The following is a 26,615-nucleotide window of genomic DNA, read 5'->3' as shown; positions in this document are numbered from 1 at the left end:
AACAGATTCAGCCTAATTCTAAAGGGCTTTAGAATTTTCCAAGTGGTAAGGGACCATTGACTTCCAGTAATCTGCTGCATTAGTCCTTATCAAGAGAATCAGCCTGTTCTTGGAATCTTTGAAGGCAGGCATTGACTCCTCCTCTCCAGGTATCAAAGTGCTGGTGGGCATCTTCTTCCAATAGATGGATATTTTGTCTACACTGGAAATCTCTGATTCGGTGGAGCCACCTTCATAGATAGTCTTAGCTAAATCTTTTGGAAAACTTGCAGCAGCTTCTACATCAGGTCTAGTTACTACACTCTGCACTGTATGTTATGGAGATGGCTTCTCTCCTTAAACTCCATAATCCACCCCCTGCTATCTTCAGATTTTTCCTCTGCAGCTTTTTCACCTCTCTCAGCCTTCATAGAAATGAAGAGAGTTAGGGCTTCGATCTCGATTAGGCTTTGGCTTAAGAAAATATTGTGGCTGGTTGGATCTTCAAGCCAAACCCATAAAACTTTCTTCATATCAGCAATAAGGATGTTTTTCATTCTCAGAAAGAGACTCACAGACTTACTTAGAGAACATACTTCTAGTTGCTGGAGGAGGGATGAGGGAAAGAGATAGTTAGGGAGTGTGGAAAGGTCATGTACACCCTGCTCTATTTAAAATGGATAGCCGTCAAGGGCCTAAGTATGGCACATGGTGTGTCTGTGTGTGTGTGTGTGTGCTCTCTTTCTGTGTGTGTCCAACTCTTTCTGTCCTCATGGACTGTAGCCTGCCAGCTCCTCTGTCCATGGAATTTTCCAACCAAGAATACTGGAGTGGGTTGCTCTTTCCATCTCCAGGGAATCTTCCCAGCCCAAAGAACGAACTTACAACTCTGCTCAATGTTATGTGACTGCCCTGTCAGGATGGGAGTGTAGGGAAAATGGATATATATATATGTGTGTGTGTGTGTGTGTGTGTGTGTGTGCGGGTGAGTCCCTAACCTGTTCACCTGAAACTATCCCAACACTGTTTGTAGATCAGCTATACCCAACATAAAATAAAGGTTTTAAAAAATAGAGTGTTTTTTAGGTGGAGTAGCTGAAGCTATTCTGGGAAAAAGATACAAAGAGATGAAAAACCCAACTGCCACTTTTGAAGAGCCCAGAGCAAAAGCAGGATGCCTCACGTGCCCCCAGCACACAACAACACTTGAGGGTTCAGCCAGTCACCTAGCCACCCCTCTGACTGACCCCTGGGAGCGCCCCTCCCCTCACCCCATAGAAGGAACAAGCTCGCCCCACCACCTCGGGGAGTGAGCAAGCAACGAAACTGTCATTTGTCCTCTCTCCCCTCAGCTGCAGCAGGAGCCCCAATAAAACCTAGCCTCAATTTCTTTTGATTAAGAAACCTGATTTATTTCTATTGTCTGGCCTCTGGTTGATTTCTATTGTTGAAGGAGGCCAAGAGCCTGGTGTGTAACAATTTGGGAACAAGAGACACATGGGGGCTGGAAGGAGGACAGGACTCAGGCTTGGGTGGGGCAGCAACTTGGTGGGTTCAGGTGACTGATGTGTCAGGGGAAGATTCCCGTGCATAGGCCTGGGGACAGGGGCCTGGGTTTAATCTCTGGCAAGAGGCAATACGGGGACCACGTAGCCCCAGTGGAGGAGGCTGGCAAAGAGGCAAGTGAGTGGGAGAGCAGAAGAAAGGCAGAAAGACAGCATTAGAGTCCTGGTCAGGACAGCCAGGTGGGGGAAGACGGGGCTCTCCAGACAGGCCTGGCCACCCCCACCCGTGCATGCTCCTGGCACCTGGGCACAGTCTAGACCCCAGATGGGAGTGGAATCAACTGGGAGGTGATTTTAATGAGTGTTGACCACTAGCATACTTCCAACAACATGAAACCCCACCTGATTGCTCTTGCTGCTTCGGTAAAACTCTGCTCACATCCATTTCCACATCTATAAACAGGGAAGCCAGCCTCACTCAGTGACAAGACATGAAATGGAGCACTGCCTGTGCTGAGGAGTCAGCGCGACCTTCCGAGCTCAGGGCTCAGTCACCCCTGAAGCTAGCAGAGGCCAAGAGCCCCGTGATAACAGAGAGGTGGATCCCTTTGTCACAGACGTTGACCTCTCAATGTCATTGGTAGACCCCCTTCCCAAGAATCAGGAGGTCTTGCCAGCCCCAGTGAGTGATGGATGATCTCACTCTTCATCAGTGGACAGCCCTGAGACGTAAACGTGAGATGCTCAATGCTGCTTGGACACTGCATAGAAGTAAACTATGAGGGGGAAGAAAATGGATCACACAGGCCACAGTGTAGATCCCCTGGAGGAGAGCATTGCAGTCCGCTCCTGTATTCTTGCCTAGAGAATCCCCATGGACAGAGGAGCCTGGCGGGCTAAAGTCCATGGGGCACTGGGAGTCAGACATGGCTGACGCCACTTAGCATGCACAAAGGCACCAGAGTAAGCAAGCAGCCAGAGTGACCGCCAGGGGGCGCCCGGGGGCACAGGCTCCCCGTCTCCACGCGGATCCTGTAAATCCGGTTCCGGACTCAGTCCTCAAACCCTTTCTAATGAGCAGTTACTTCGGCCCACAAAAGGTCTAGGACTACCCTGGGACAGAAACTACTAGAAAATATATCGCTGATGACACTGCAGTTAAGGGCTCTCTCCAGGCCCTTTCCACAGATCCGCAGAGTTTTCCGGTGGGGGTGGTGGGTTTTTTTTTTTTGGGGGGGGGGGGGGGGGGTGTAGGGGGGAATCGAGTCTTTTAAAGAAAAGTAGGGCTTTCCTCGAAGCTCAGTCAGTAAAGACTCTGCCTACAACGTAGGAGATCCGGCTTCGATCCCAGGGTCAGGAGACTCCCAAGGAGGCGGGCATGGCGACCCACTGAAGTCCTCTCGCCTGGAGAATCCCCAAGGTCAGAGGAGCCCGGCGGGCTACAGCCCTCGGGGTCGCAAGAGTCGGACACGACTGAGCGAGTAAACCACCACCGCAGGAAGACAGGCGGGAATGGGGAGGAAGGTTCAGGGGCGAGAAGGACTCGGAGGAGAAAAGAAACGGGGAGGGACTGGAAGGGACAGGAGTGAGTCACGAGGGGGCGGCTACTGCCCGGGGTCAGTGACGAGGGGAGGAGACTGGGGCGGAGAACGGACCGAAAAGCTGGGCGGGTATAAATAGCTCCCCGCGAAGTCGAATCCAACCAGTCTCCAGCTGGTGATGGACTGGAAGGCTGGCCCCAGAGCCCGTCTTGGTTTCGCGGCTCTGGTGCTCCTCGTGGCTCCCCGGTTCTGCACGGCGGGAGGCGGTGAGTTCGGAGATTAACCTGCGAGGAGAGGACATGGGGCCATAAGACCTGAGAGGGACGGGCTGTCCGAGGCGGTTCGGGGAACACGAGGCTGGGCCCCCTCCCTGTTTAAAGTTCCGCGCGCTCCTTTCCCGCTGGGCTCCTGCTCCGCGCCTCCTCTCGCGGCTGGTTGCCGTCCCCCTGCAGGGAAAACACAAGATCTGGGTGAAAAAGGAATCCCAGCAGGAAGGGAGGGAAGGCAGGGAGACATGAGAGGCAGGTCGGCGTCACGAAATGCTGCTGTAGCCCCCCGGGCTCCCCCGTCAGGAATTCGGAGTCACTGAAGCGGGTGCAGGAAAGGTGGCGGCCGCTTCCGAGGGACCGAACCCACGGGGGTTCAGGGGAAGGCTGGGTGGAGTCTGACCAGTTGCCTTGGCCGCAGGAGAGGCGGCGGGAGATGGGTAAGGGTGTAGGTGGATTCCGCCACTTGGGCGGGACGTGGGGGGCCCAGTGCAGGAGGGCGGGGCGGGGAGATGGGTGGAGTCTGTCCTAGGAGGCTTCCTTAGAGTCCTGCTTGTTTACAACACTATTTTTTTCCGAATTCCTCCCCATCTCAAGAACCTCAGAGCCTCCAACCACTTCCCATCTGTGAAGGGATCCTAAACCTGTCCTCTTTCAACTGGCATCCTATCTGCTTGCCTGAGAATTCACCCCAGCAGAAACCTCCCAAACTAGCCCCCAGGACATAAAGCAGGAGAGATGGGAGAAGAGTTTCCCAAAGTGTGTGACACAGGGCACGAGGGTGAGGACAGGCACCCCCACTTCTACCCTTCAGTCCCACATTCATATTCCCTGAGACTATGGAGACAGTGGCCTAGAAGAGCTATTGTTTAAGACAGGAGTTGGAGAACCTTTTCTTCAAAAGACAGAGAGTAAATCTGTTTGTCTCCACAGGCCATTTGGTGTCTGTGTGCATTATACATCTCCACGTTTGTGCTACAAGAGCAGGCAAAGACGACCTGGATAAAACCTAAAGAACCATGTGACTTCCCTGGGTCACAAAACAGTAACAGATGACTAATCCCCTAGGGACTAGTGCAAGGGATGCCTTAGCTGCCTGTTGGTGAACCAAAAACTTGCTCTATCCTACCTTGTAGGTTCTTGGTGGTGTGAATGTGAAAGGATTGTGGGTCCAGCAGATATGGGCTAATGTCCCCTGACCCCCTCTGCTCTAGAGTGGTTTCCATGGTCCATGGAGATATAGGGGACACTGCATGAAGCCTCAGGCATGAGCAGAGTGGTGTGTGCATGCTAAGTCGCTTCAGTCATGTCCAACTCTTTATGATCCTGTGGACTATAGCCCACCAGGGTCCTCTGTCCAAGAGATTCTCCAGGCAAGAACACTGGAGTGGGTTGCCATGCTCTCCTTCACGGGATATTCTCTCACTCAGGGATAGATCCCACATCTACTCCAACTCCGACATTGCAAGTGGATTCCTTACTGCTGAGCCACGGGGGCAGGCCCGGAGGAATAGTGGTCCTACAACAATTCTGATGTCAGGCCTAGGCCACCTGCTGCTCTCTCTTATTTGTTGCCTCTGGCCCTTCTTATGCCAAACCACAATATCACTTTAATCCTCTGATGGCTTGTCTATCTGAACTAACGATTAGGGTTTGATGAGCCCAGATCATGATAGACAATGTTGACATTTCATGACCAGAGGCCTCACCTCCACCAGCCCCCAGGACCATACCAGGAGCCACATTTAAATGGTGTCGTATTCCCCACTGCAAATCACATGGCCTTGCTTCAGGACATAAAGGGTCTGTGTTGTGAACCTCCACGTAGAATGCACATAGCACCTTTCTGACCACAGATACCTCTGACGTCACAGGTTCTGCTGGGTCATCTGCCCAAGAAGCAGGTCATCATTCAACACTCATCTGTGACTGCTTTTGTGCTAGGACAGCAGTTGTAACACAAAACCATGATCTGCAGAGCCTGAATATGTCATATGTACAATTATAGAAATTTATGGACACACTGGGAATTAAATGGAGATCGGATAGGGTCGACACTCCTGCAGCCCTGGAGGGTTATAGGTTGGTACTCCTCTCTGTTATTTTCTCCAGAATATGATATTGCTTACATGTACTATGGGGGGATGAAGGTCAGTGTCAGGAGTGTGAACTTGGAAATCGCTTCTATGGTGGCCCTCACCGCCTGGTAACTTACTAACTGTGAAGATTTTTCATTCATATGCAAATGCAGTGGATGTGAAATGAGCACTATGAGGACCAGTGGATGGGTGACACTCCTGTGGGCAGGACGTGGGACAGATGTGTATTCCTTACACAGATCTCAGGCACCACAGTAATAACAGGCGGGCCATGACGATGTTTCAGACTGCTGGACATGATGACAGTCCCACTCTAGGTCCTTATGAATGTGGGGGTGGCTTCTCTGCCAAGTGTACACTTACCCCAGTCAATGACCGTGTGGCTTCCAAGGCCAGAAGGACTTCTGCACTTGCTGTGGTGATAAGAGGGCCCTCCTTGCTGATGCCTGGCATCTCTGTCTCTAGGAATGGATTCTGAATATAAGACCTGACTCAGTGCTGGATACTGCACAAAGGACCTGGGTATTTTGTTGGGATGTCTGCATTCAGGTTCCTGAACACCCAGCCTTGTGTTTGTCTCTGTTTTTTATATAATTTTTCCTTTCAATTGTGTAGTTTTTAGCAGGCTCACTGCTCTTCTGTCTGCCTCTAGGATCGCCCTGTGCTAGGAGACAGCGTGGTACTCTCTGCAGTGAGGCCTGGCTACAGGGGGGCTCTTTGGTCCCCTTGGCCGCTGCATCTGCCTTGTTTCTGACATAGGGCACTCCCCCTGGCATCAGCTCTTCCGCCTTCTCCATCCTCACTCCTGCTGGAAGTGCACAGGAACGCCAATCCCACCACCGTCCCTGACCCTCAGCAAAAGTCACCCTGGAGCTGTTGGAGATGCTTCTCATCCGTTCTTTCCTCTCGGGCTCCATAGAACCTGGGGGACTGCACACTTTCCTGCCCTTTTATACCGTGCCCACCCTGGCACATTCACTTCTCTGAGCCTTTGATCCCCTCCTCTACCACCTGCCTCAGAAGTTCTGGATTTTCTCTTTCATGCCATGTGGGCCAGGCCTTCTCCAGGATCCCAGACCCATCAAAGTAGTAGATCAGCAGCATCTCCCTGGCCTTGCTAAACCCTGTGACCCCAATTGTGAATTCTCCTTTCTGTAGCTTTCGGTTCTGTGTTGGCCTTATCAGCACAGTAGAGATAATGTTGTGTGGTTTCTCCACTTGCTCAGCCTATAGGTGGTGTTGGGAGCAGAGGGGCTTTCCTGCTCTACCAACCCAGCCCTGCAGCTTTCCTCTGCTCTCACATAAGTTGGGGGAAGAGGTAATGGATCTTCTCCAAAACCTGTCCTCACCTGCGTTTTCCTTCACAGGAGCTCACTCTCTTTGCTACAACTTCACTGTTGATCCTCAGCCCAGTAATGGAGAGCTGTGGTGTGTCATTCACGGCCAGGTAGATGATTCATCCTTGAATGTGCCATGAGTAGTTGCTCACTCCTGTCTGACTCTTTGCAACCCCATGGCCTTATACAGTCCATGGAATTCTCCAGGGTTGAATACTGGAGTGGATAGCCTTTCCTGTCTCTAGGGGATCTTCCCAACCCAGGGATTGAACCCAGGTCTCCCACATTGCAGGTGGATTCTTTACCATCTAGGAAAGAAGCTAGATGGCACCAGGGAAGCTCAAGAGTACTGGAATGGGTAGCCTCTCCCTTTTCCAGGGGATCTTTCTGACCCAGGAATTGAGCCGGCGTCTCCTGCATTGCAGGTGGATTCATTACCTGCTGAGCCACCAGGGAAACCCTTAAGTTTCTTTCTTTTCTTTCTTTCTTTCTTTTTTTTTTTTTTTAATATTTATCACTAGTCCTGGGAATTATTTGTTTATAAGATGAAATACTTTGTCTTAGGAAAAGAAAAATGAAAAAATGCTCTCGCCTTGTACAAGAAAAAGCAGTGTTGGAGGAAGAAAACTTAAAAGCTAGAAGGAAAAAAAAAGAAAAAATACAATAGAAACATAAACTACTCTTTCATGGAAAGTTGCCTTTTTAAATTTTTTTTTAATACAGAGGAGTTCTGCCTTCTTACTTTGGGGAAAGTAGGAGAGGAATTTACTGAAACATCTTAAATTTGGCAGATCCTAGCATTTCTCAGTGCCAGATGTGGGTTTGGGTCAGGTCAATAGTCAAAAATCCCTTTTGCTGCACCTAGAACAGTACTATGCACAGAATGGGTGCCCGAGTTGTGTTGCGTAGGAAAAAAAAAAAAAAAAGTAAACAGATTTTGTGCTTATCTTCAAGGCTGGCTTAAGTAGAAAATGAATTTTTTAAAACACTTGAAAAATTAAAGAATTCAATTTATTTATTTTTTAATTACATATACATCTTGAGGAAGGCACTGAATACCTAGCCACTGATCAGCGCCTCCCTGGAGTCAAAGCTCCTCCCAGACAGCTCAGGCTGTTACTAGTTGAAGCTGGTTATGACTCAGATCCTACCACCTATGAAAGTAACAAGTGGTTGAAAAGGACAAGTTGGTTTGCTCAGGAGCCCCGGGAAAATAGTGGCCTAAAGTCCTCAGACCGTCTCCAAGTTTCCAGGTTAGAAAGGGGGCAGAGGTGGCTGCTGCAGGGCGCATCAGTGTCTTGAGCACGGTCAGGGTGGTTGGCACAAGGCGAACATTTGAGCACCACCAAGCTTATGCTTTCAACCAATCTGGGGGTCTGTGTGCTTGCAGCCAGCAGTTTTGATGTGCTGGGGGTCTGCTTCCTGTAGAAACAACTTGAGGCTTGTGTCAGCTCTTTGTTATCTTTCAGGGAACTGGGAGTTTCATGACACTGTTATGTGGCTGCCCACAGTCTAAATTGTTACCAGTTTCCCAGCCTAAGGAGTATTCCTTTCTCCATCTTCACATGTTCTAATCCTTAACTCTTAAACCACCATTTTGAGACTCACAGGAGGCCTGGCTGACTAAAACTTTTCTACAAACAAAACGCAGACAGATACCATGGGGGCGGGTCTTTCCCACTGAGGCACCCTAGGGCCCTTTTGGTTACAAGACCATTTATTACCCATTTTTCCATGATCCCAAGAAGCTCAGGGCCTCCAACAGCTTCCTGTCTCTTGAAGAAAGTCTAAACATGCCCTCTGTCAACTGGCATCTTATGCCTTTGTCTGATAACTCACCCAGCAAACCCCTCTGACCTGGCCCCTAGGACCTAACTTAGGAGGGACGGGAACAGGGTTTCCCAGAGTGTGACACAAGGCTCGAGGGTGAGGCTGGGCATATCCACGCCTACCCTTTGCTCCCACATTCATAGTGTCTAGGAATTGGGACAGCAGCAGCCTATAATGGTTATTGATTAAGGTAGGAGTTGACAGATTTTTCTTCTACAGAAGAAAGTAAATCTCAAGGCATCTTTAGGCAATTTGGTACCTGTATCTGGGTGCAAAAGGAGCTTCTGCATTTGGGGAGCAGCAGGAGCCAAATATAATGTATAAATCAACTGAGAACCAGACTTGTCCACTGTCCTGGTTTCTGACCCCAGTAATGAGTGACCCATTCCCTAGAGAATCATCCAAGAGCTGCCTCAGTTGTCTCTTTATGAACCAGAAACAAACCCTGTCCTGCCTTGTAGCTTCTGGTGGTGGGACTGTGATAGGAGTGTGGATCTGGCTGTTATGGACTAATGCACCCCCTTGCTGTAGACTGGCTTCCTTGGTTCAAGGAGCCATAGGGGACACTGCATGACGTCACAGATGTGATCAGGGGATAGTGGCCCTGTATCAACTCTGGTGTCAGGCCTAGGTCCCCTGCTGGTACATCTTATTTGTTCCCTGTGGCCCTGGTTATGCCAAGCCACATAATCACTTCTATCCTATGACGGCTGGCCTATCTGAACTAATGGTTAGAGGTTGGTGAACCCAGATCATGCTGGGCAACTCTGACATTCCATGACCAGAGGCCTCATCTCTGCCAGGCCCCAGGACCATACCAGGAGCCACACTGAATGGTATGGGCTTTCTCACTGCAAGTGGTGTGTCCTTTCTTCAGGACACTAGGAGTCTGTGTTGTGAGCCTCCAAGTAAAATGCCACATACAGCACGTAGCACCCTTCCGAACACAGATAGCTACGACGTCACTGGTTCTGTTGGGTCATCTGCCCAAGAAGCAGGTCCAGCCACACTCATCATTCATCAATTGTGACTGCTTTTGTTCCAGGACAGCAGTTGCCGCAGAGACCTAGGGTCTGGGAAGCCTAAAAGGTTTCATATGTACCATTAGAGGAAGCCTAGGACCTCAGTGGTAATTCAGTGGAGATGAGATAGGGACCACAGCTCTGCAGGCCTAGGGTGACTGTAGGATGCTACTCATTTCCATGATTTCCTCCAGGAGATGATGTTGTTTACATGTACTATCAGGGGATGGGGAGTCAGGGTCAGAAGAATGAATGTGGAATTCACGACTATGGTACCCTCACCCATGGTAGTTTACTAACAACACAGACTGTCCATTCATGTCAGAAGTCCAGGACATGTGCAATGGACACTGAGTGGATCTGTGGACCTAGAGATAAGCACTTTTAGCAGAACCTGGGACAGGTGTCTATTACTTGCCTGGTCCTCAGAGCATCACTTCACAGCACGGGGGCCAGGATCATGCTACAGTCCTGTGCATGATGTTAGCAACACACTGGGTCCCATATGAATGTGGGGGTAGTTTCTCCTTCTGCAGTTTCAGTTCAGTTCAGTCACTCAGTGGTGTCCGACTCTTTGTGGCCCCATGGACTGCAGCCCGCCAGGCTTCCCTGTCCATCACCAACTCCCAGAGCTTACTCAAACTCATGTCCATCGTGTCGGTGATGCCATCCAGCCATCTCATCCTCTGTCGTCTGCTTCTCCTCTGGCCTTCAATCCTTCCCAGTATCACGGTCCTTTGCAATGAGTCAGTTCTTCACATCAGGTGGCCAAAGCATTGGACTGACTTACCCCAGTAAATAACCATGTGGCTCATTGGGAGAGAATGGAAGGACTTCTGCACTTGCTGTGGTGATGAAAGGGCCCTCCTCACTGGGACGTGGCTTCTTTCTCTGGTGATGCCTTCTGAGAAGTAGCTCAGTCCTGGGAATTTTGGTAGGGATGTTTGGGAGGGATGGCCGCTTTCAGCCTGCTGATCATCCAGTCTTGTGTTTGTCTCTCCTTGGTTTCTGTCTCTCAGTCAAGCAGTTTGCATCCAGGTTCACTGACCATCTCTCTGCCTCTAGATCACCCTGTGCTCTGAGCCAGCATTGTGCTCTCGGCAGTCAGGCCCTGGCTGGCATTGGGACTCTCTAGTCACTTTCAGCTTCCCTGATAGCTGAGTTGGTAAAGAATCCGCCTGCAACACAGGAGACCCCAGTTTGATTCCTGGGTCGGGAAGATCCGCTGGAGAAGGGATAGGCTACCCACTCCAGTATTCTTGGGCTTCCCTTGTGGCTCAGCTGGTAAAGAACCTGCCTGTAATGCAGAGACCTGGGTTCGATCCCTGAACTGGGAAGATCCTCTGGAGAAGGGAAAGGCCACCCATCACAGTAATCTGGCCTAGAGAATTCCATGGACTGTATAGTCCATAGGGGTCACAAGAGTCAGACACGACTAGCGACTTTCACTAATCACTTTGACCATTGTACCAACTTTGCTCCTGACATACAACACTCCACCTGGAATCTGATTTTTCCCCATTATCCATCCTGTTCCTGCTGGAAGCCCATGGGAACATGGTCTCCTACCACTATCCATGATTTCCACAAAAGTCAGCCTTGAGCTGTTGGAGATGCTTCTCATCCATGCTTTCCTCTCGGGCTCCATATACTCCATCAGACTTTCCCATGGCGCCTGGTGGCCTGGACACTTTCCTGCCCTTTCATTCCGTGTCTGCCCTGGCACATTCACTTCTGTGAGCCTTGGATCCCCTCCTCTACCACCTGCCTCGGAAGTTCTGGACTTTCTGTTTCATGCCATGTGGGCCAGGCCTTTCTCCAGGCTTCTGAGACCCATCCTAGTGGGAGATCAGCAGTGTCTCCCCAGCCTTGCTAAGTCCTGTGACCCATATTTATTAACTCTTCCTTCTCCGACTTGGGTTCTGTGCTCACTCGTCACCTCTTGCCCTTCTCCCTGTGATCCTGCTTCCTCAGGAGCATCCCCACAGGCTCCCCATCCCTCACAGGACCCGGGGTTAGAATCTGACAGTGCTCTGTCATCTAGACTTTTCTTGCATAGCAGCCTGGCACATCTCTGCAAAGGTTATGATGATGGGAATGGACCTGGTGGACAAGGGGACACACCCAGGATGTGTGAAATTTGCCAGGCAGGGGACTCCTCCTTCTCCACAAGGAGAGGAGGGGCACTGGCTGTATGGTGTGTGTTGTGGGGTGTCATTGCTCTGTCAGCCTGCCCTGCACTTTAATCCACTCTCACAAAACTGGGGGAAGGGGCTTCATGGTCTTTTATTCCCCAACCTCACCCTCACTGTGTTTTGCCTTCACAGACCCTCATTCTCTTTCCTATAATTTCACCATTAATCCTCAGCCCAGAGATGATCAGCCATGGTGTGAGGTTCAAGGAGAAGTTGATCAAAAGGTCTTTCTCTCCTACGACTGTGGTACAGCTCAGATCATGTACATGAGTCCATTGGGAGAGGAAGTGAAAAATATGAGCACCTGGGAAACACAGACTGACACACTCAGAGACACTGGAGACTTGCTACAGGAGCAGGTGCCTGACGTTACACCGGAGAAACACACAGACAAGGGTGAGTTAGAAAATCCAAATGCAGGAGCAGTACACTCGGGGCTTAGCTGCATCCACTGTTTTCGGGTAAAAAAAGAAAAAAATTGAATACTGTCCTTCCCTAGTAGTCCAGTGGAAAGAGCAGCTGTTGCAGGAGAGACCAGGGCCAGATTATCTGGGCCCAGGAGAGGTGGACCCAGGTGGGTAAGAATTTGTCAAGCCCAGAGGCTGAGCTCTTTCTTTCCTTCCGTGGGATCAGGCCCTCTGACCCTGCAGGCCAGGATGACATGCTGGCGTGAAGACAATGGACTCACCAATGCATCCTGGGAGTTTGGCTTCAATGGACAACTGTGCCTCCTCTTTGACTCGGAGAATGGACACTGCACAATGGTTCATCCTGGAGGGAGACAGATGAAAGAGAAATGGGAGAATGACAGGGCTGTGACAGACTTCTTCAGGATGGTCTCCATGGGAGGCTGTCGGGCCTGGCTTCAGGCTTTCTTGGTGTGCTGGGAGAAAATGCTGAAGACCTTGGGTATAGTGAGAAGAGTAGGAGAAAGTGGTCGTCCTCTCATGGTGACATGGACCCACTCTGTGTGTGTGTGTGTGTTAGAATGTGATCTGTCAGAGGTGAGTTGTTCCTGGGAGAGCAATGGCCCAGGGATGCTCTGTCATCCTCCTTCCTCTTCCACTCCTGATGTCTCTCCTCACAGCACAGGCCTTTGGAAGACTGAACATGGATTTTTGCTGATCCGAATCCTGTAGACATCTTTTTGATTTCTGAGATTTATTTCTCCCTGTACCCTCTTTCCAGAATCTTCTTTCATATGTCACCAGTCCTTCTTCTGGAAATCTGTCAATACCGCCTCTGCTGTCAGCTCCTGAGGAGGTCACCGTCTCTGATGTCACAGCGGGACTGAGTGGCTGTGTTGAAAACCTTGCTCCCCGTTACTTGTCAGAGCCTTGTGAGGACTGGGCTCCTCCCTTCCCCCCATCTCGCCTGGGGATCTATCACAGGGGCCTCCATGTGATGGGTGCAAGCTGTCTGCACAGTCGTGGTACTGAGTCAGGGTGGTGAGGAGGCATCTGCCGAGTTTGGGGTCTTGACAAGGGCTTCACTCTTACTCTCTTTGCAGCATCACCAACCATGGGCCCCCATACAGTGAAGTCCACGGCCACAGCCATCAAGCAGATCACCTGGATCCTCCCCGTGCTCGTCACCAGTTTTGTCATAATAGGCATCATAATCGCTTGTATCCATTAGAAGAAGAGGTACTGAGGGCAGAATTCAGTGGGAAGGCAGGGGCACGGGGCCTGGTGTGAGGACAGGGAGGGAAATCCCAGCCAAGCCCTGCCCCTCACTGAACCTCCTCATCCTGTAAATGAGCAGGTGAACAAGGCCTCATATAACCTGAGAGCAAGAAGTCAGACAAGCTCAGGCCTCAGTTCTGAAAGGTCCTGTCAGATGACAGTGGGAAGTGGGGCAGCTGAGGGCCTGTTGGAAGTTAAGAGGGTTTATCGAAGTCCCCTGACTGAGCACAGACTGCTGGCTGGTAGGGCCCAGGGTAGGTGATGTGAGAACAGCAGGCACTTAGGGGGAGGGCAGGACTCACTGGGGCTGAGAACAGCATGGGGGCTCCACGTGCTGTGTCAGCGGGGAGGGGACCCACCCAGGGGCCAAGATGAGAGGGGCCGGGCTCTCATCCCAGGAGGAAGGGGTGGCAAGGCCTTTGCAGACCCTCCTCCAAAGGCCTGTTCTCACAGGAAGTGGTATGGGTCAAGCACACAAGGCAGGAGCCCCACAGGAGAAGGGCTGAGGCCAGGCCTGTGCTCCTGGAGCAGCTGCAGTTGTGACTCAGCCTGCACGTCAGCAGACTCCTCTGGGGACCCAGAGCCCCATCACTGAGCAGCCCTGTCTCGAGCAGAGGTGACAGGATGGGTGGGCCTGAGCTGGGGTGGAGGCGCCCAGCCTGGGGGACCAGGAGGAGATGGGGGCAGGGACCCTGGTCCTGAGAACTGTTTGTGCTGCTGGCTCCGAGGCTAGAGGAGAGCCTAGGAAGGAGGTTTGCCTGCAGCCCCCCAAGGCTGTCAGGAAGCGGGGGCCCTTCTCTAGGGACCTGCTCCCTGGTCCTTTAGACCCCCCTCGGGGAGGTTCCGGACCTGAGTAAAGGGATTAATTCCTCACTGGCTCCACTCCTGAGCCTGAGCAGGGGGTGTCAGGGCCTGGGGTGACTGTGATGCAGGAAGGAAGGAGGAGGTGACAAGAAGCTGCTGGGCCTGGGGTGGGGGTGGGGGTGGCGGACATAGGAACCCCTCAGTGAGGGCGGGGCTGGAGGGGGACTTGGGAGGGGCCACCGCAGGAAAGTGACAGGAGTTCCTCAGCCCCCTGGACCAACACCTGTCTCTTTTCTGCAGGAGACAGTGCTCCCAGGAAGCCTGACATGTGCTCTCTCTGCCTTTCTCCTGCTCTTCACTTCAAATCCAGGAGATCAGACCCCATGAATCCTCAGTGTTTTCTGGTTATGACGACACAGTAGATGAATCATCTCATGGGCTTTATCACACTTGACGAAATCCTACACAGCATCTTAAAAAAAAAAACAGGAACAATTTATTTCGCCACTTTCTCCTGGTGCTAAGTGATGGTATTTCCACACTGAAATGTTCAAGTACTTGAAGAAATCTCCACAAACAGGACATTTATCATCTGATTCTAGTTTGTGGATAATTAGACTCAGCCTCGTGACCTCGTTCTTGCAAATGATATTGCAAGAAAAATACTATCTGCTATTACAGAACTCAGTGATTCTGTGTCTGGAGAAATCACCTCAGCCTATTTTCAATAAGGTGAAGTTTTATTCATGACTGTTTCCCTTAATAATTTATTATGTTTAAAGTGAAAGTGTTAGTCACTCAGTCGGGTCCAACTCTTTGTGACCCTGTGGACTGTAGCCTGCCAGGCTCCTCTGTCCATGGGATTCTCAAGGCAAGAATACTGAAGTGGGTTGCTATTTCCTTCTCCAGGGGACCTCTCCAACTCAGGGATTGAACCCGCGTCTGCTGTGTCTCCTGTATTGGCAGGCAGATTCTTTACAATCTGAGCCACTGAGAAAGCCCATTTATTATGCTGCTGCTGCTGTTGTGGTTATTTGGGTCATGAAGATCTTTCTTGTATAGCTCTTCTGTGTATTGTTGCCACCTCTTCTTAATCTCTTCTGCTTCTGGTAGGTCCATAGCATTTCTGTCCCTTATTGAGCCCATCTTTGCATGAAATGTTCCCTGGGTATCTCTCATTTTCTTGAGGAGATCTCTAGTCTTTCCCATTCTATTGTTTTCCTCTGTTTCTTTGCAATGATCACTGAGGAAGGCTTTCTTATCTCTCTTATCTTTCTTATCTCTCCTTGCTGTTCCCAAGACTTCAGTTCAGTTTAGTCGCTCAGTTCAGTTCAGTCGCTCAGTCGTGTGCGACTCTTTGGGACCCCATGAATCGCAGCACACCAAGCCTCCCTGTCCACAACCAACTCCCGGAGTTCACTCAGATTCATGCCCACCAAGTCAGTGATGCCATCCAGCCATCTCATCCTCTGTCGTCCCCTTCCCCTCCTGCCCCCAATCCCTCCCAGCATCAGAGTCTTTTCCAATGAGTCAACTCTTCGCATGAGGTGGCCAAAGTACTGGAGTTTCAGCTTTACCATCATTCCTTTCAAAGAAATCCCAGGGCTGATCTCCTTTAGAATGGACTGGTTGGATCTCCTTGCAGTCCAAGGGACTCTCAAGAGTCTTCTCCAACACCACAGTTCAAAAGCATCAAGTCTTCAGCACTCAGCCTTCTTCACAGTCCAACTCTCACATCCATACATGACCTTGGAAAAACCATAGCCTTGACTAGACAGACCTTAGTCGGCAAAGTAATGTCTCTGCTTTTGAATATGCTATCTAGATTGGTCATAACTTTTCTTCCAAGGAGTAAGTGTCTTTTAATTTCATGGTTGCAATCACCATCTGCAGTGATTTTGGAGCCCCCAAAAATAAAGTCTGACACTCTTTCCACTGTTTCTCCGTCTATTTCCCATAGAGTGATGGGACTGGATGCCATGATCTTCATTTTCTGAATGTTGAGCTTTAAGCCAACTTTTTCACTCTCCTCTTTTACTTTCATCGAGAGGCTTTCTAGTTCCTCTTCTCTTTCTGCCAAAAGGGTGGTGTCATCTGCATATCTGAGGTTATTGATATTTCTCCCGGCAATCTTGATTCCAGCTTGTGTTTCTTCCAGTCCAGCGTTTCTCATGATGTACTCTGCATATAAGTTAAACAAGCTACAAGGTACAGGGTCGCAAAGAGGCAGACAGGATTGAGCAACTAATAGCACTCCTCTCTTCTGCCCTCCTCCTCTCACGTATACACTCTCTCTCTCTCTCTCTCTCTCTCTCTCTCTCTCTCTCTCTCTCTCACACACACACACACACACACACACACACACAGTCACACTGACGAGTTCTCCCCAAGATACTGGGCCTTGCAGCTGCTGCAAAGCCACACACAGCACAGCGTTGTTTTGGGAAGAGGCTGGCTGCCAGGACTCTGCCCCAGGGCCAAGCAGGAATTTTAGCTCTCTGCTTGGGTCCTACCTGGAAATGTGCCATCTCGTTTTAATGCCCCAGCCCCATATCTGAAACTATTCAGCAAACATGCTCCAACTGGCATACAGCCCCAAGCCCCCACGAACAGTCACCTTCGTGCATTAATCAACCTAAAATGAATGTTTGTGTGTCCTGCTGAATAGAAATCCTCTTTTAGTTACAGGATTAGCCCGTTCTCCTGCTGTCATGTGTTGATCAGCGTACCCTTCGCTGGTATTTCTTTCCTCGTCTACTAGGTGTCACATTTCTAGACGTCCCTGGGTCTGTTTCTTGGCTCTTTTCTAAAACTGCTCTCCTGCCTTCCTTCTTGCTCACCAGTTCCCTTTGTGCTGGGAATGCAACCTAAGCCCCCTCAAGCTGGTTGGGACAGTGAAGTCTTCATAAAAATGACCACAAACTCTATGGCTTGAAACAACCAAAATTTATTCTTTCAAGATTGTGAGGGTTAGAAGTCTGAAATCAAGCTGTCAGTAGGGCCTTCTCTGAAGGCTCTAAGGGAGGCTCCATCTTTTCTCTTCCTGACTACTGGTGGTTGCATGGAGAAGGACATGGCAACCCACTTCAGTATTCTTGCTTGGACAATCCCCATGGACAGAGGAACCCAGTGGGCTGCAGTCCATGGGGTCGCAAAGAGTCAGACACAACTGAGGTACTATGCAGAGCACTGGTGGTTGCCAGAAACACTTGGCATTGCGTAACTCCAGTGTCTACTTCTGTCCTTCCATGACACTCATGTGTCTTGTTTTCCTATATCCATCTCTTCCAGGGTCTAGCCCCAGTGGATCCAGGATAATTCGAAGCAGGGACAGAGTAGGCGAGGAAAAACTTATTTATTTAGAAATATAAAAAGAGATTAGGAAGAAATAGTATAGTAGGAAAATTTAATGGAGAAAAGAGGCTGAATAACTTGGTTTACGCAGAGAACTAATAAAACCTAAGGACAAGAGGTTTGCACCATCTATGTTAGGCCACCGGCGCCTGGTTGAATAGCGGAGGGTGCCCCGCCTTGGGCTCCCTCTCTCGTGGATCTTAGAAGCCAGGACAAGTAAGTAGACATGGCGAGCCTTCACGTCCCGGATGGGAATTCAGCCAGAAAATAGAGTAAAGAAGACACGGGGAAACCAGACTTTCCAGTGACTGGCCCCTCCTCTATTGTCCGGAAAGGCCTTTTATACTTTTGATTGTACATAGAGATCAATGGATAATACAAAATTATGCAGTGTCAGCAGCCCTGACTCTTATTGAGACCAGGCTTTCTCTCTGCATACCTAGTTATATACACAAGTCTTAGGTGATTTACATCATCTTCTGGCCAGAAGGCCAATTAACATTTTACGGCCCTTTTCTGATAAGGCTTTGTCAAGCAGAAGACTTATTTGCCTTAATAGTGTTGTTCTTCCCAAAGTCTGGTGCCACTCTCAGAAAGCACTAAATAAAGTTACATTCTTACATAGCAAGGGACGCAACAGTTTATAACAATGAAAGAAGTACAGTGATTTATAACAAAGAGAAAAGTAATTAATTCAAAAGTCTAGTGTTGCTAACATCAAAACTACTATATTCCTTTTTCTATATCCCAATTACATGGATTAATATCCTTCAGGTGCCTAAAAGATAAAGAATATGGAGGCCTGGCAGCAGTCATTGACTCAACAGTGAAACCCGTCACCAATATAATTTTTAGCTCTTTAGAAAAGGCTCTGTATCTGTAGATGCTTTAAGCTTTGTGCCTGTCGCGGCTGGGGGCCGTAAACAATCAAAAGTTTTAAAAGTCCGGGCAGACCGGTCAGGTAAGTTAGAAAGCTATCTGAGGGGTTTAAGCTGACACATTCTTTTTATATGCAGGAGACTGTTAACTGGATCCCTAAGTTACTCCTTTTAGAGGAAGGTGATCAGTGATGGCCCCCTGATATGTCAGAAGAGTGGAAAGCACAGTACAATAAGGCAGGCAGACTCTGGTTTTAGGGGGTAGACATTCAGGAAAACCCAGGGGGAAGCCCTGAAGCCAGATCACGCCTTTGCGTATGTCTGGCTTCCTTTCTCATGACCTTTGCCACGGGCAGGATTCCTCATGCTGGCTCCCAGTACATCTCTTCTTTGCGTGCCTACATTTCTTTAAAGGCGTGCCTCTTGGTAAAGGCACTAGTCTTTGGATTAGAGCCCAACCTAATCTACGCTGACCTCACCATGGTTGGATTACATCTGCACACACTCTATTTCCAGGTGAGGTCTCCTTCATCTAATGGTAGGACTTCACCACATTTGGGCCCCTAAAATAAAGGAGTTTCAATAAACATTCATGTGATTCTCATTGGGAAAAAAAGGTACAGTGTATAATTGAATTCTCTGCATCACTGAATATATTCCTGACAGGAGAAAACTTCAAGTTTGTCTAGACATTAGTGAAAACTGAAAGGTTAAAATTTTTTCCGATGTTGTCTTCTTCTCATCCTGGTATGACTGTATGAGCTCAAACATCCTCTGTGTTTGAGCATTGTTTTTAGGTGTTTCTGAGGTCAGCAGTGTTCTCTGTTAGCCAGTTCAGTGCAGTCGCCCTTTCTAAGTGGAAAATATTCATCCAAGAGCTAATTCTCTACAGTTTTGTTGTGCATGAGCTGGTTTAGAGCACCTGATAAGGGTCCATCTAGGTTGTGGATAGTCCTTTAAATAATATCTTTTCCAGTATGCATAATTTCCTGGTTGCAAGTCATGGAACATCTAATCTTCATCCATAAATTATTGAGATGTGATTTAGAAGCAAGCTTAGAATGTCTTTTTAATAATTCGATTAGGGGCTTCCCTGGTGGCTCATTGGTAATGAATCTGCCTGCCAATGCAGGAGACACGAGTTCAATCCCTGTCCGGCAAGATCCCACATGCTAAGCTCATGGGCCACAAATACTGAGACTGTGCTCTGGAGCCTGGGAGCCTCAACTGCTGAGCCTGTGTGCCCCAACTTCTGAAGCCCGCAGCCTAGAGCCTGCACTCTGCTACAAGAAGAGTCATCACAGTGAGCGGCTCTTGCACCGTAACTAGAGAGCAGCAAGTAGAGAAAGCCCACACACAGCAGTGAAGACCCAGCACGACCAAAAATAAATACATCTTTAAAAGATAATTCAGTTAAACTGCACAATCATGTAACACAACAAATAGGAGTAGCACAGCGTATCTATTCTTTTGTGTCCAGCACTTGCCTCTCAAATCCTTTTTATGAGGCATGTATGTTTTTACTGCAGTAATTCATTCATTATTTATTGCATTATAGTGTTCCATTTCTGGCTATATCACACTTTATCCTTCTGTCCTGGATACATTTTTATGCATTAACATGTTAGTATGTTAATATGCATATTAATCTACATGATAATTCAACTGGTAGCCTCATACTTTTGTGTCATGACATCTAGGTAGTTAGCACTTGACTGTGGTTTCTGCATATGTATTAATCTGGTAGGTCTCTAAAGAAAAACTATTTTGCTATACTCAGAACACCAAATATGCTACCAAAATGTGGGTTTTAGAAACTCTGCTCCAGGAACCAGGACTCTGACCAAACGTATACTTCCTGTTGTATCACAACACAGACTATAACCGCACACCGCCGACTGAGTGGTTTCAACAAGTCTTCCTGGAGGTGAGGATTTTATCACATGAATTAAGAACATTCAGCCCATAAAAGCATGTGGTAACTTAACTATACATGAAAGTGAGTGTGAACACATAAATTATGTCTCATTAAATCACAGAAGTATATCCCTAATGCATTATCTTCTTAACAGAATTTAAAAAATTCCAACACTGCCCCCCGTCCCAATTCCACCCCACATGAAGGGAAGTCTGATGGAAAGAATAGAACTGGAAGTCTTAACTGATTGTGAGCAAATATTTGACTTCTGCAAATCCTCAAAATGACCAAGTCAATACATCTTAAGGGCCCATCAACAGCCATGGAAAGTGAAGGAATTCTTAAGCATAAGCTTCTTTAGCTTCTTGTTAAACCCCACTCTGAGTAGAAGGTAGTATGTTAGACCAACAGCCAGACTGTCATCAAAGGTCAGTGTTTGCCACCCAGAGTTGGGTTAACATTGTACCTTCTCAGGAGAAACATCCAAATGATGGAATAGCTGTTAGAACACTGGGGGAAATTTCAGCTAGATAGTGCTATCATCAGAGAACAAAAGGTTTTTTTCATCAAAGGGCTGGGAAAGCCTGAGTAAGATCTCAGGACAACACCCCACCCCACCACGTCGACATCTCGTACCTGGGGCCCCCAAAGGAGAAGACACTTGTCTTCATCCCCACCCCCACTGCACTGTCCTGCTGCCCACACCAGCCTCTTCTACCCCAATGACAGGGTGGTTCCCAACCCTACAGGGAAGTGTGGGGGCCCAAGACAAAGACGGAACATCATCTTGGTAAAGATGGGTCCAGTGGGCAGGGGCTTGGTGAGACCCGAGGCTCACCTCTCCCAAGTCCTGACCAGAACATGCCTGCCTAGGAGCCAGAGGCCGGCTGGCTTCTCACCTGCTGTGGTCCCTGATTTCTTCATAAGATTCATGACGATGAAGCAATTAGAACTAACTGGGTGATGATCAATAGGATAATGCAAGCGACCAATCGGATGGATGCAGACTGGCTGATATCTGGGGCCATTATTAGTGGTTCTAAAACAAAAAAGCAAAAGCCTTGTTAAATTTAAGAATACACCTTCCTCAGCACCTGCTGTCCTTAGCACGTTCCCCATATAGTTACTGACTCATGGGAAGGCACGCTTCAGGTCGGGGTATGGAAAGATTAATGGGCTTGTGCTCTGTCTTCGTGGAGCTAATATTTCTCCTGAGTTGTCTTAGTGGCTCAGTCATGTCCGACTCTTTTGAGAGCTCATGGACTGTAGCCAGCCAGGCTCCTCTCTCCATGGGATTCTCCGGGCAAGAATACTGGAGTGGGTTACCATTTCCTACTCCAGGGGATCTTCCCAACCCAAGGATCGAACCCGGGTCTCCTGCCTTGCAGGCAGATTCTTTGCCGTCTGAGTCACTGAGACAGCAAGTGTCCATCTGATTGTCTTTCAGGTGGACATGTTTACTGTGAGGAGTCCTTTTTGAGGAGGACACGATTGGGGGCACTTAATTCTGTCTGGGAAGGGATAAGGGCTTCATTAAGTGACACTGGAGCTGGTTAAAGGATCAGTATGACAGGAGGGAGAGAAAGCCTGGAAACATAATGCATGTATAGATTTGGGGACCATCGTGCAGTGCCTGGGGTCTGGGTCATTGGTTAATGGGGAAGGGGGCTCCTGTGCTGAGGGAGGTGGGCTGGGACAGGAGGATGCTGGCAAGTTCTGTGCTATGCCCATCACTGACTCTCCAGACAGGAAGTCCACCAAGAGATCAGTCACTCCATCCATCCACCATATTTTCAATTACACACACATATGTGCTCACATCCACACATGAAGGCTCTAGACCTTTGAAGAGAGCTGCCACCTCCCCCACACCTCGCTCAGTTACCTGTGGACTCTGGGAGCAGCATGTTCTCCCAGTGTTTCAGGAATTCCCTAAGCCAATAGCTGCAGTCTCCTGTTGAGATGGTCCTGAAATACTCTGCCAGTTCCTGGTTGTTCTCCCACTCCTCCTTGATGCCTGTGGCTCCAGGATCAATGACTGTCCAGGTTACGCTCATGGTGTCAAGGAGGAGAGCTGTCCGTCCATTGAGGCTGAAGTGCAAGGATGCACCAGAGCATTGCTCAGCTTCACGTTAACAGCACATTTTGACCTGCAGGGTGGGAGGACCTGTACCCCCCACACACAATGAATCTTTCTGGACTCTCCACAGTCCCTCCTCCCCAGTCACTCAAATGTGTCTGCACATCTAGGGGCCTGTGATCTTCCGACCAAGACCTCCCCCTCTTACCCATCAGGTCCACTGGGTCTCTAAAGCTGGATCGTTTTCAGTCCTTTCACAGGAATCTCCACCTTGCATGCACTCTTTCTCTTGCTATCTCCATTCCCATACTTACCCCTCATCTCCTTTTTGTCCAGTTTGATGAAAGGCAGGACCATCCTGAGCTCTTTTCCTGCTTCTGCCAGTGTTTGGCTCAATTCGGTCCACACTTTCGTGTCGTTTACCTCCTTCCCCAGGAAACCCAAAGGTTTGACCTTGTTGCTGTCACTGTCATACTGGAGGAAAGGCTTTGTGTTCACAGAGCCCTGGACTTGACAACCAGGGCTGGCCAGGTCTGGACTGAGATTTGATAGTGAGGTCAAGGCACAGAGAATGGGCATCTGTGAGAGAAAACCACAGGTATGGCTGGGAGTTTCCTCCTCCAGGGCCTGGTTGCAGAGGGAGGGGTCTCTATCCCAGACCCCCTCCTCTGCTGCATCCTCAGTCCTGCCCCTCCATTAACTGTCTGAGCTTTAGTTAAACACTTTGGTGCCACCATGGATCTTTTCCGTCCATATACTATTAGCAGGAAGATTTATCTGATATATGGTGGCTCAGGCAGTAAATAATCTGCCTGCAATGCAAGAGACCCAGGTTTGATCCCTGGAGAAGGAAATGGCAATCCACTCCAGTATTCTTGCCTGGAGAATGGACAGATGAGCCTACAGAGTCTGTAGGCTGGCAAACAGTTGGACACACCCATGGATGGAGGAGCCTGGTAGGCTGCAGTCCATGGGGTCGCGAAGAGTCAGACATGATTGAGCGACTTCACTTTGACTTTTTACTTTCATGCATTGGAGAAGGAAATGGCAACCCACTCCAGCATTCTTGCCTAGAGAATCCCAGGGATGGGGGAGCCTGGTGGGCTGCTGTCTATGGGGTCGCAGAGTTGGACACGACTGAAGCGACTTAGCAGCAGCAGCAGCAGCAGCAGCAGCAGCAGCAAGTGACTAAGTATGCACATGCCAGCTTGTGAGGCAGCAAAAACAGAAGACAGTGTCTGGTTTCTAGAGACTTAAAATCTATCTGAACAGATAAGACTTTCAACAGAATGGGAGAAGGATGCCATAGGACACATGCCACATTCACGATGGGCCCCTGGTAATCAGGAAAATCTTACTGGAGTAGGAGGTGGGGCTTGCCAGGAGAGGGAACGCTGCTACAGGAGCACAGGCCCAGGCACCACGCCTTGGGTGGGGTCCCAGGAGGCAGGGTGTCCCCTCCTGGGCAGCCAGTCCAGCTAAACCACACCCTGTCCTAAGAGCAGGTGGACAGGCGCCCACCAGGGTGGAGCCCCTTCCCTCCCCATTTTCTCATGTGCCCCCTCCCCCACCAGAGCCCCAGATCCAGGACACTCACTGCCCAGAGTCTTCCCGGCTTCTGTCAGCAGCAGTGTCAGCAAAAGATGACCTGCGGTGTGAGCCACTGACATTCCTCCCTGCAGCTTTAGGAGAGTGACCAGCAAAAGGTAGCCTGGGCTGTGTCTATACCTCTGTCTCCTGGCACCGCCCAAAGTCTTCAGTCCAAGACTGAGGAAGCCCTGTTGAAAAACAAGAAAAATAACACTTATACCCAGGAAGTATTTCTTAAGTTTCAAATGTAATTACTCATTAAAAAAAATAGTCATGACATTACAAAGCCAAATTGACTTTGAATAACTATCCTCCCTCCAAAAAAGCCCCTTCCTGGTGTGAGCAAGCAAAGCCCCTTTTGTTGGCTCTTCTGCTCATTCCTTGAACCACTTCCTGCTCTGATCTTTCTTTGAACTCACGTCCTCCCTCACTCATAGGGCACCAGTACCAGCACCCTCCGCTGCCATCTCCTGCTCAGTTATCCCTTCTTTTCTCCTACATCCACTTCCCATCCTAACCTCTCAAACTTTCTCTGTAATGATTACGATTCCCTACATGGTAGTCACTCAGTCGTGTCCGACTCTTTGCGACCCCATGGACTGTATAGCCTGCCAGGCTACTCTGTCCATGGGATTCTCCAGGCAAGAATACTGGAGTGGGTTGTCATTCCCTTCTGTTAATCAAACTAGCAGCGGCCGACCCCACCAGGTCTGCCATATCCGAGGAGGGTGTACAACAAGGTCCGATAGTCCTGTTGGAGCCGAGCTCCAGAACAGCCAGGAATTTATTATCGTTTGCTCATCCGCAAGTGGCAAAGTCCTCCTAGAGACCCAGAGAAGCAAGCTCACCGCAAAACATTGGCGGATCTTCCCGAGTCAAGCAGCAGCAGCGGCCCCCTCCCGCCTTTCCCAGCTCCCTCCCCTGCGCTACCCGTCTCCAGCACGACATCCGCCGCGCAGGTGGCTCAGCCCCGCGGTCTTCTGGCTGGTGGCTTCGGGGCGGCAAGAGAAGACAGAACATTTGCTGGGGCCCGTCCTGGTTTCGTCCTCACCCCCCACTCCTTCTCCGCACCCGGCTCCTGCGATCGGCGGGGCGCGGTCCTCGCCTGCACGGTCCAGCCAAGGTCTCTTCCGCGCAGGTTGAGGCTGTCGAGTTCACAACGACAAGGGAAGTTCCGAAACTCTCCTCGGGGTTTCGTTTTGGGGTTTTCAGTTTGAATCGCTCTTTCGAATCTCAGCCCGACGCCCCGTGGCCCCGGCTCCGGGGAAGCTCGGCCGGCGCCTTCGGAGAGGCGTCGCTGGAGCGGGGGACCCCGGGCGGGCGCGGAAGAAGGGCCCCGGGCCGAGGTGCTGCTCTCGGGGGACGGCGTCCCGGGAGGCCCGCCCGGCCGGTGAATGAGTCTCTGTAAGGAAGTGCCCAGGGTTGGGGGGTGATGACGAGGCTCTTTCCGGTTGTCAGTTGGGCGCCGCCGCGGTGACTTCGGGGACCCAGGGCCTGGGAAGGGGGCCGGCCAACGAGCCACGGGCGACTTCTCGGTCCTGCCCGGGCGAGTTTCCAGGCGCTCAGGCTCCGCCCCTCTCTTCTCTACCATCCTATCCCGTGTTTCCTGGCCACCTGACCAGCTGCCCCAAGTCAGTCCTTCATGGATGGCATTCTTTATAAGGGCAACTCAGTTAGAACTGGACACGGAACAACAGACTGGTTCCAAATAGGAAAAGGAGTACACCAAGGCTGTATATTGTCACCCTGCTTATTTAACTTCTATGCAGAGTACATGATGAGAAACGCTGGGCTGGAAGGAAGCACAAGCTGGAATCAAGATTGCCAGGAGAAATATCAATAACCTCAGATATGCAGATGACACCACTCTTATGGCAGAAAGTGAAGAGGAACTAAAGAGCCTCCTGATGAAAGTCAAAGAGGAGAGTGAAAAAGTTGCTCGACATTCAGAAAACGAAGATCATGGCATTTGGTCCCATCACTTCATGGGAAATAGATGGGGAAACAGTGGAAACAGTGTCAGACTTTATTTTTCTGGGCTCCAAAATCACTGCAGATGGTGACTGCAGCCATGAAATTAAAAGACGCTTATTCCTTGGAAGAAAAGTTATGACCCAACCTAGATAGCATATTGAAAAGCAGAGACATGACTTTGCCAGCAAATGTCCGTCTAGTCAAGGCTATGGTTTTTCCTGTGGTCATGTATGGATGTGAGTGTTGGACTATGAAGAAAGCTGAGTGCCAAAGAATTGATGCTTTTCAACTGTGGTGTTGGAGAAGAGTCTTGAAAGTCCCTTGGATAGCAAGGGAATCCAACCAGCCCACCCTAAAGGAGTTCAGTTCTGGGTATTCATTCATAGGACTGATGTTGAAGCTGAAACTCCAATATTTTGGCCACCTGATTTGAAGAGCTGGCTCATTTGAAAAGACCCTGATGCTGGGAAAGATTGAGGGCAGGAGAAAAGGGGACGACAGAGGATGAGATGGTTGGATAACATCACCGACTCAATGGACATGGTTTGGGTGGACTCT

General features: G+C 49.7%; 2 protein-coding genes and 1 pseudogene across 6 annotated transcripts; 2 read left to right on the top strand and 1 right to left on the bottom strand.

Moving 5' to 3' along the window:
• The window catches only part of LOC132660258 (EP300-interacting inhibitor of differentiation 1-like), a 73,251-nt pseudogene that overhangs the window by 13,497 nt on the left and 33,139 nt on the right, over positions 1 to 26,615 (top strand).
• On the top strand, positions 3,167 to 19,581 carry LOC114116088 (UL16-binding protein 3-like). Of its 5 annotated transcripts, XM_060419812.1 has the most exons (5): positions 3,170 to 3,291; positions 11,907 to 12,170; positions 12,408 to 12,683; positions 13,285 to 13,420; positions 14,564 to 19,581. In XM_060419812.1, the coding sequence occupies exons 1-4, from the start codon at positions 3,204 to 3,206 to the stop codon at positions 13,410 to 13,412; spliced, it is 756 nt and encodes a 251-aa protein (XP_060275795.1). In that variant the 5' UTR covers positions 3,170 to 3,203; the 3' UTR covers positions 13,413 to 13,420; positions 14,564 to 19,581. The 5 variants fall into 5 exon arrangements, 2 of the variants coding, with proteins under 2 accessions (XP_060275795.1, XP_042109537.1); XR_009601670.1 differs by having other exon boundaries at positions 3,167 to 3,291; positions 12,408 to 13,420; XM_042253603.2 differs by lacking the exon at positions 3,170 to 3,291 and having other exon boundaries at positions 6,844 to 12,170.
• On the bottom strand, positions 17,191 to 25,674 carry LOC114116087 (uncharacterized). Its single transcript, XM_060419184.1, has 4 exons — positions 25,135 to 25,674; positions 22,808 to 23,072; positions 22,299 to 22,504; positions 17,191 to 21,452 (listed from the first exon to the last, which is right to left on the bottom strand). Exons 1-3 carry the CDS (start codon positions 25,672 to 25,674, stop codon positions 22,467 to 22,469), a joined length of 843 nt encoding a protein of 280 aa, XP_060275167.1. The 3' UTR covers positions 17,191 to 21,452; positions 22,299 to 22,466.

This window comes from Ovis aries, chromosome 8 (assembly GCF_016772045.2).
Source record: "Ovis aries strain OAR_USU_Benz2616 breed Rambouillet chromosome 8, ARS-UI_Ramb_v3.0, whole genome shotgun sequence".
Taxonomy (NCBI): Eukaryota; Metazoa; Chordata; class Mammalia; order Artiodactyla; family Bovidae; genus Ovis; species Ovis aries.
Note: the sequence above shows the minus strand (reverse complement) of the source record. Positions and strands in the feature narration are given on the sequence as shown.

Bases quoted from the DNA above. Each gene is read 5' to 3' on its own strand.
- LOC114116087 (XM_060419184.1), bottom strand. From the start codon at position 25,674: ATGGTAGAGAAGAGAGGGGCGGAGCCTGAGCGCCTGGAAACTCGCCCG. The intron at 23,073-25,134 runs GTGAGGACGAAA...TTTCTCTCACAG, and splicing joins GTGCGGAGAAGGAGTGGGGG to ATGCCCATTCTCTGTGCCTT. The intron at 22,505-22,807 runs GTAAGTATGGGA...CTTGCACTTCAG, and splicing joins GGACAAAAAGGAGATGAGGG to CCTCAATGGACGGACAGCTC.
- LOC114116088 (XM_042253603.2), top strand. From the start codon at position 11,774: ATGGTGTGTGTTGTGGGGTGTCATTGCTCTGTCAGCCTGCCCTGCACT. The intron at 12,171-12,407 runs GTGAGTTAGAAA...CCGTGGGATCAG, and splicing joins GGAGAAACACACAGACAAGG to GCCCTCTGACCCTGCAGGCC. The intron at 12,684-13,284 runs GTATAGTGAGAA...CTCTCTTTGCAG, and splicing joins GAAAATGCTGAAGACCTTGG to CATCACCAACCATGGGCCCC.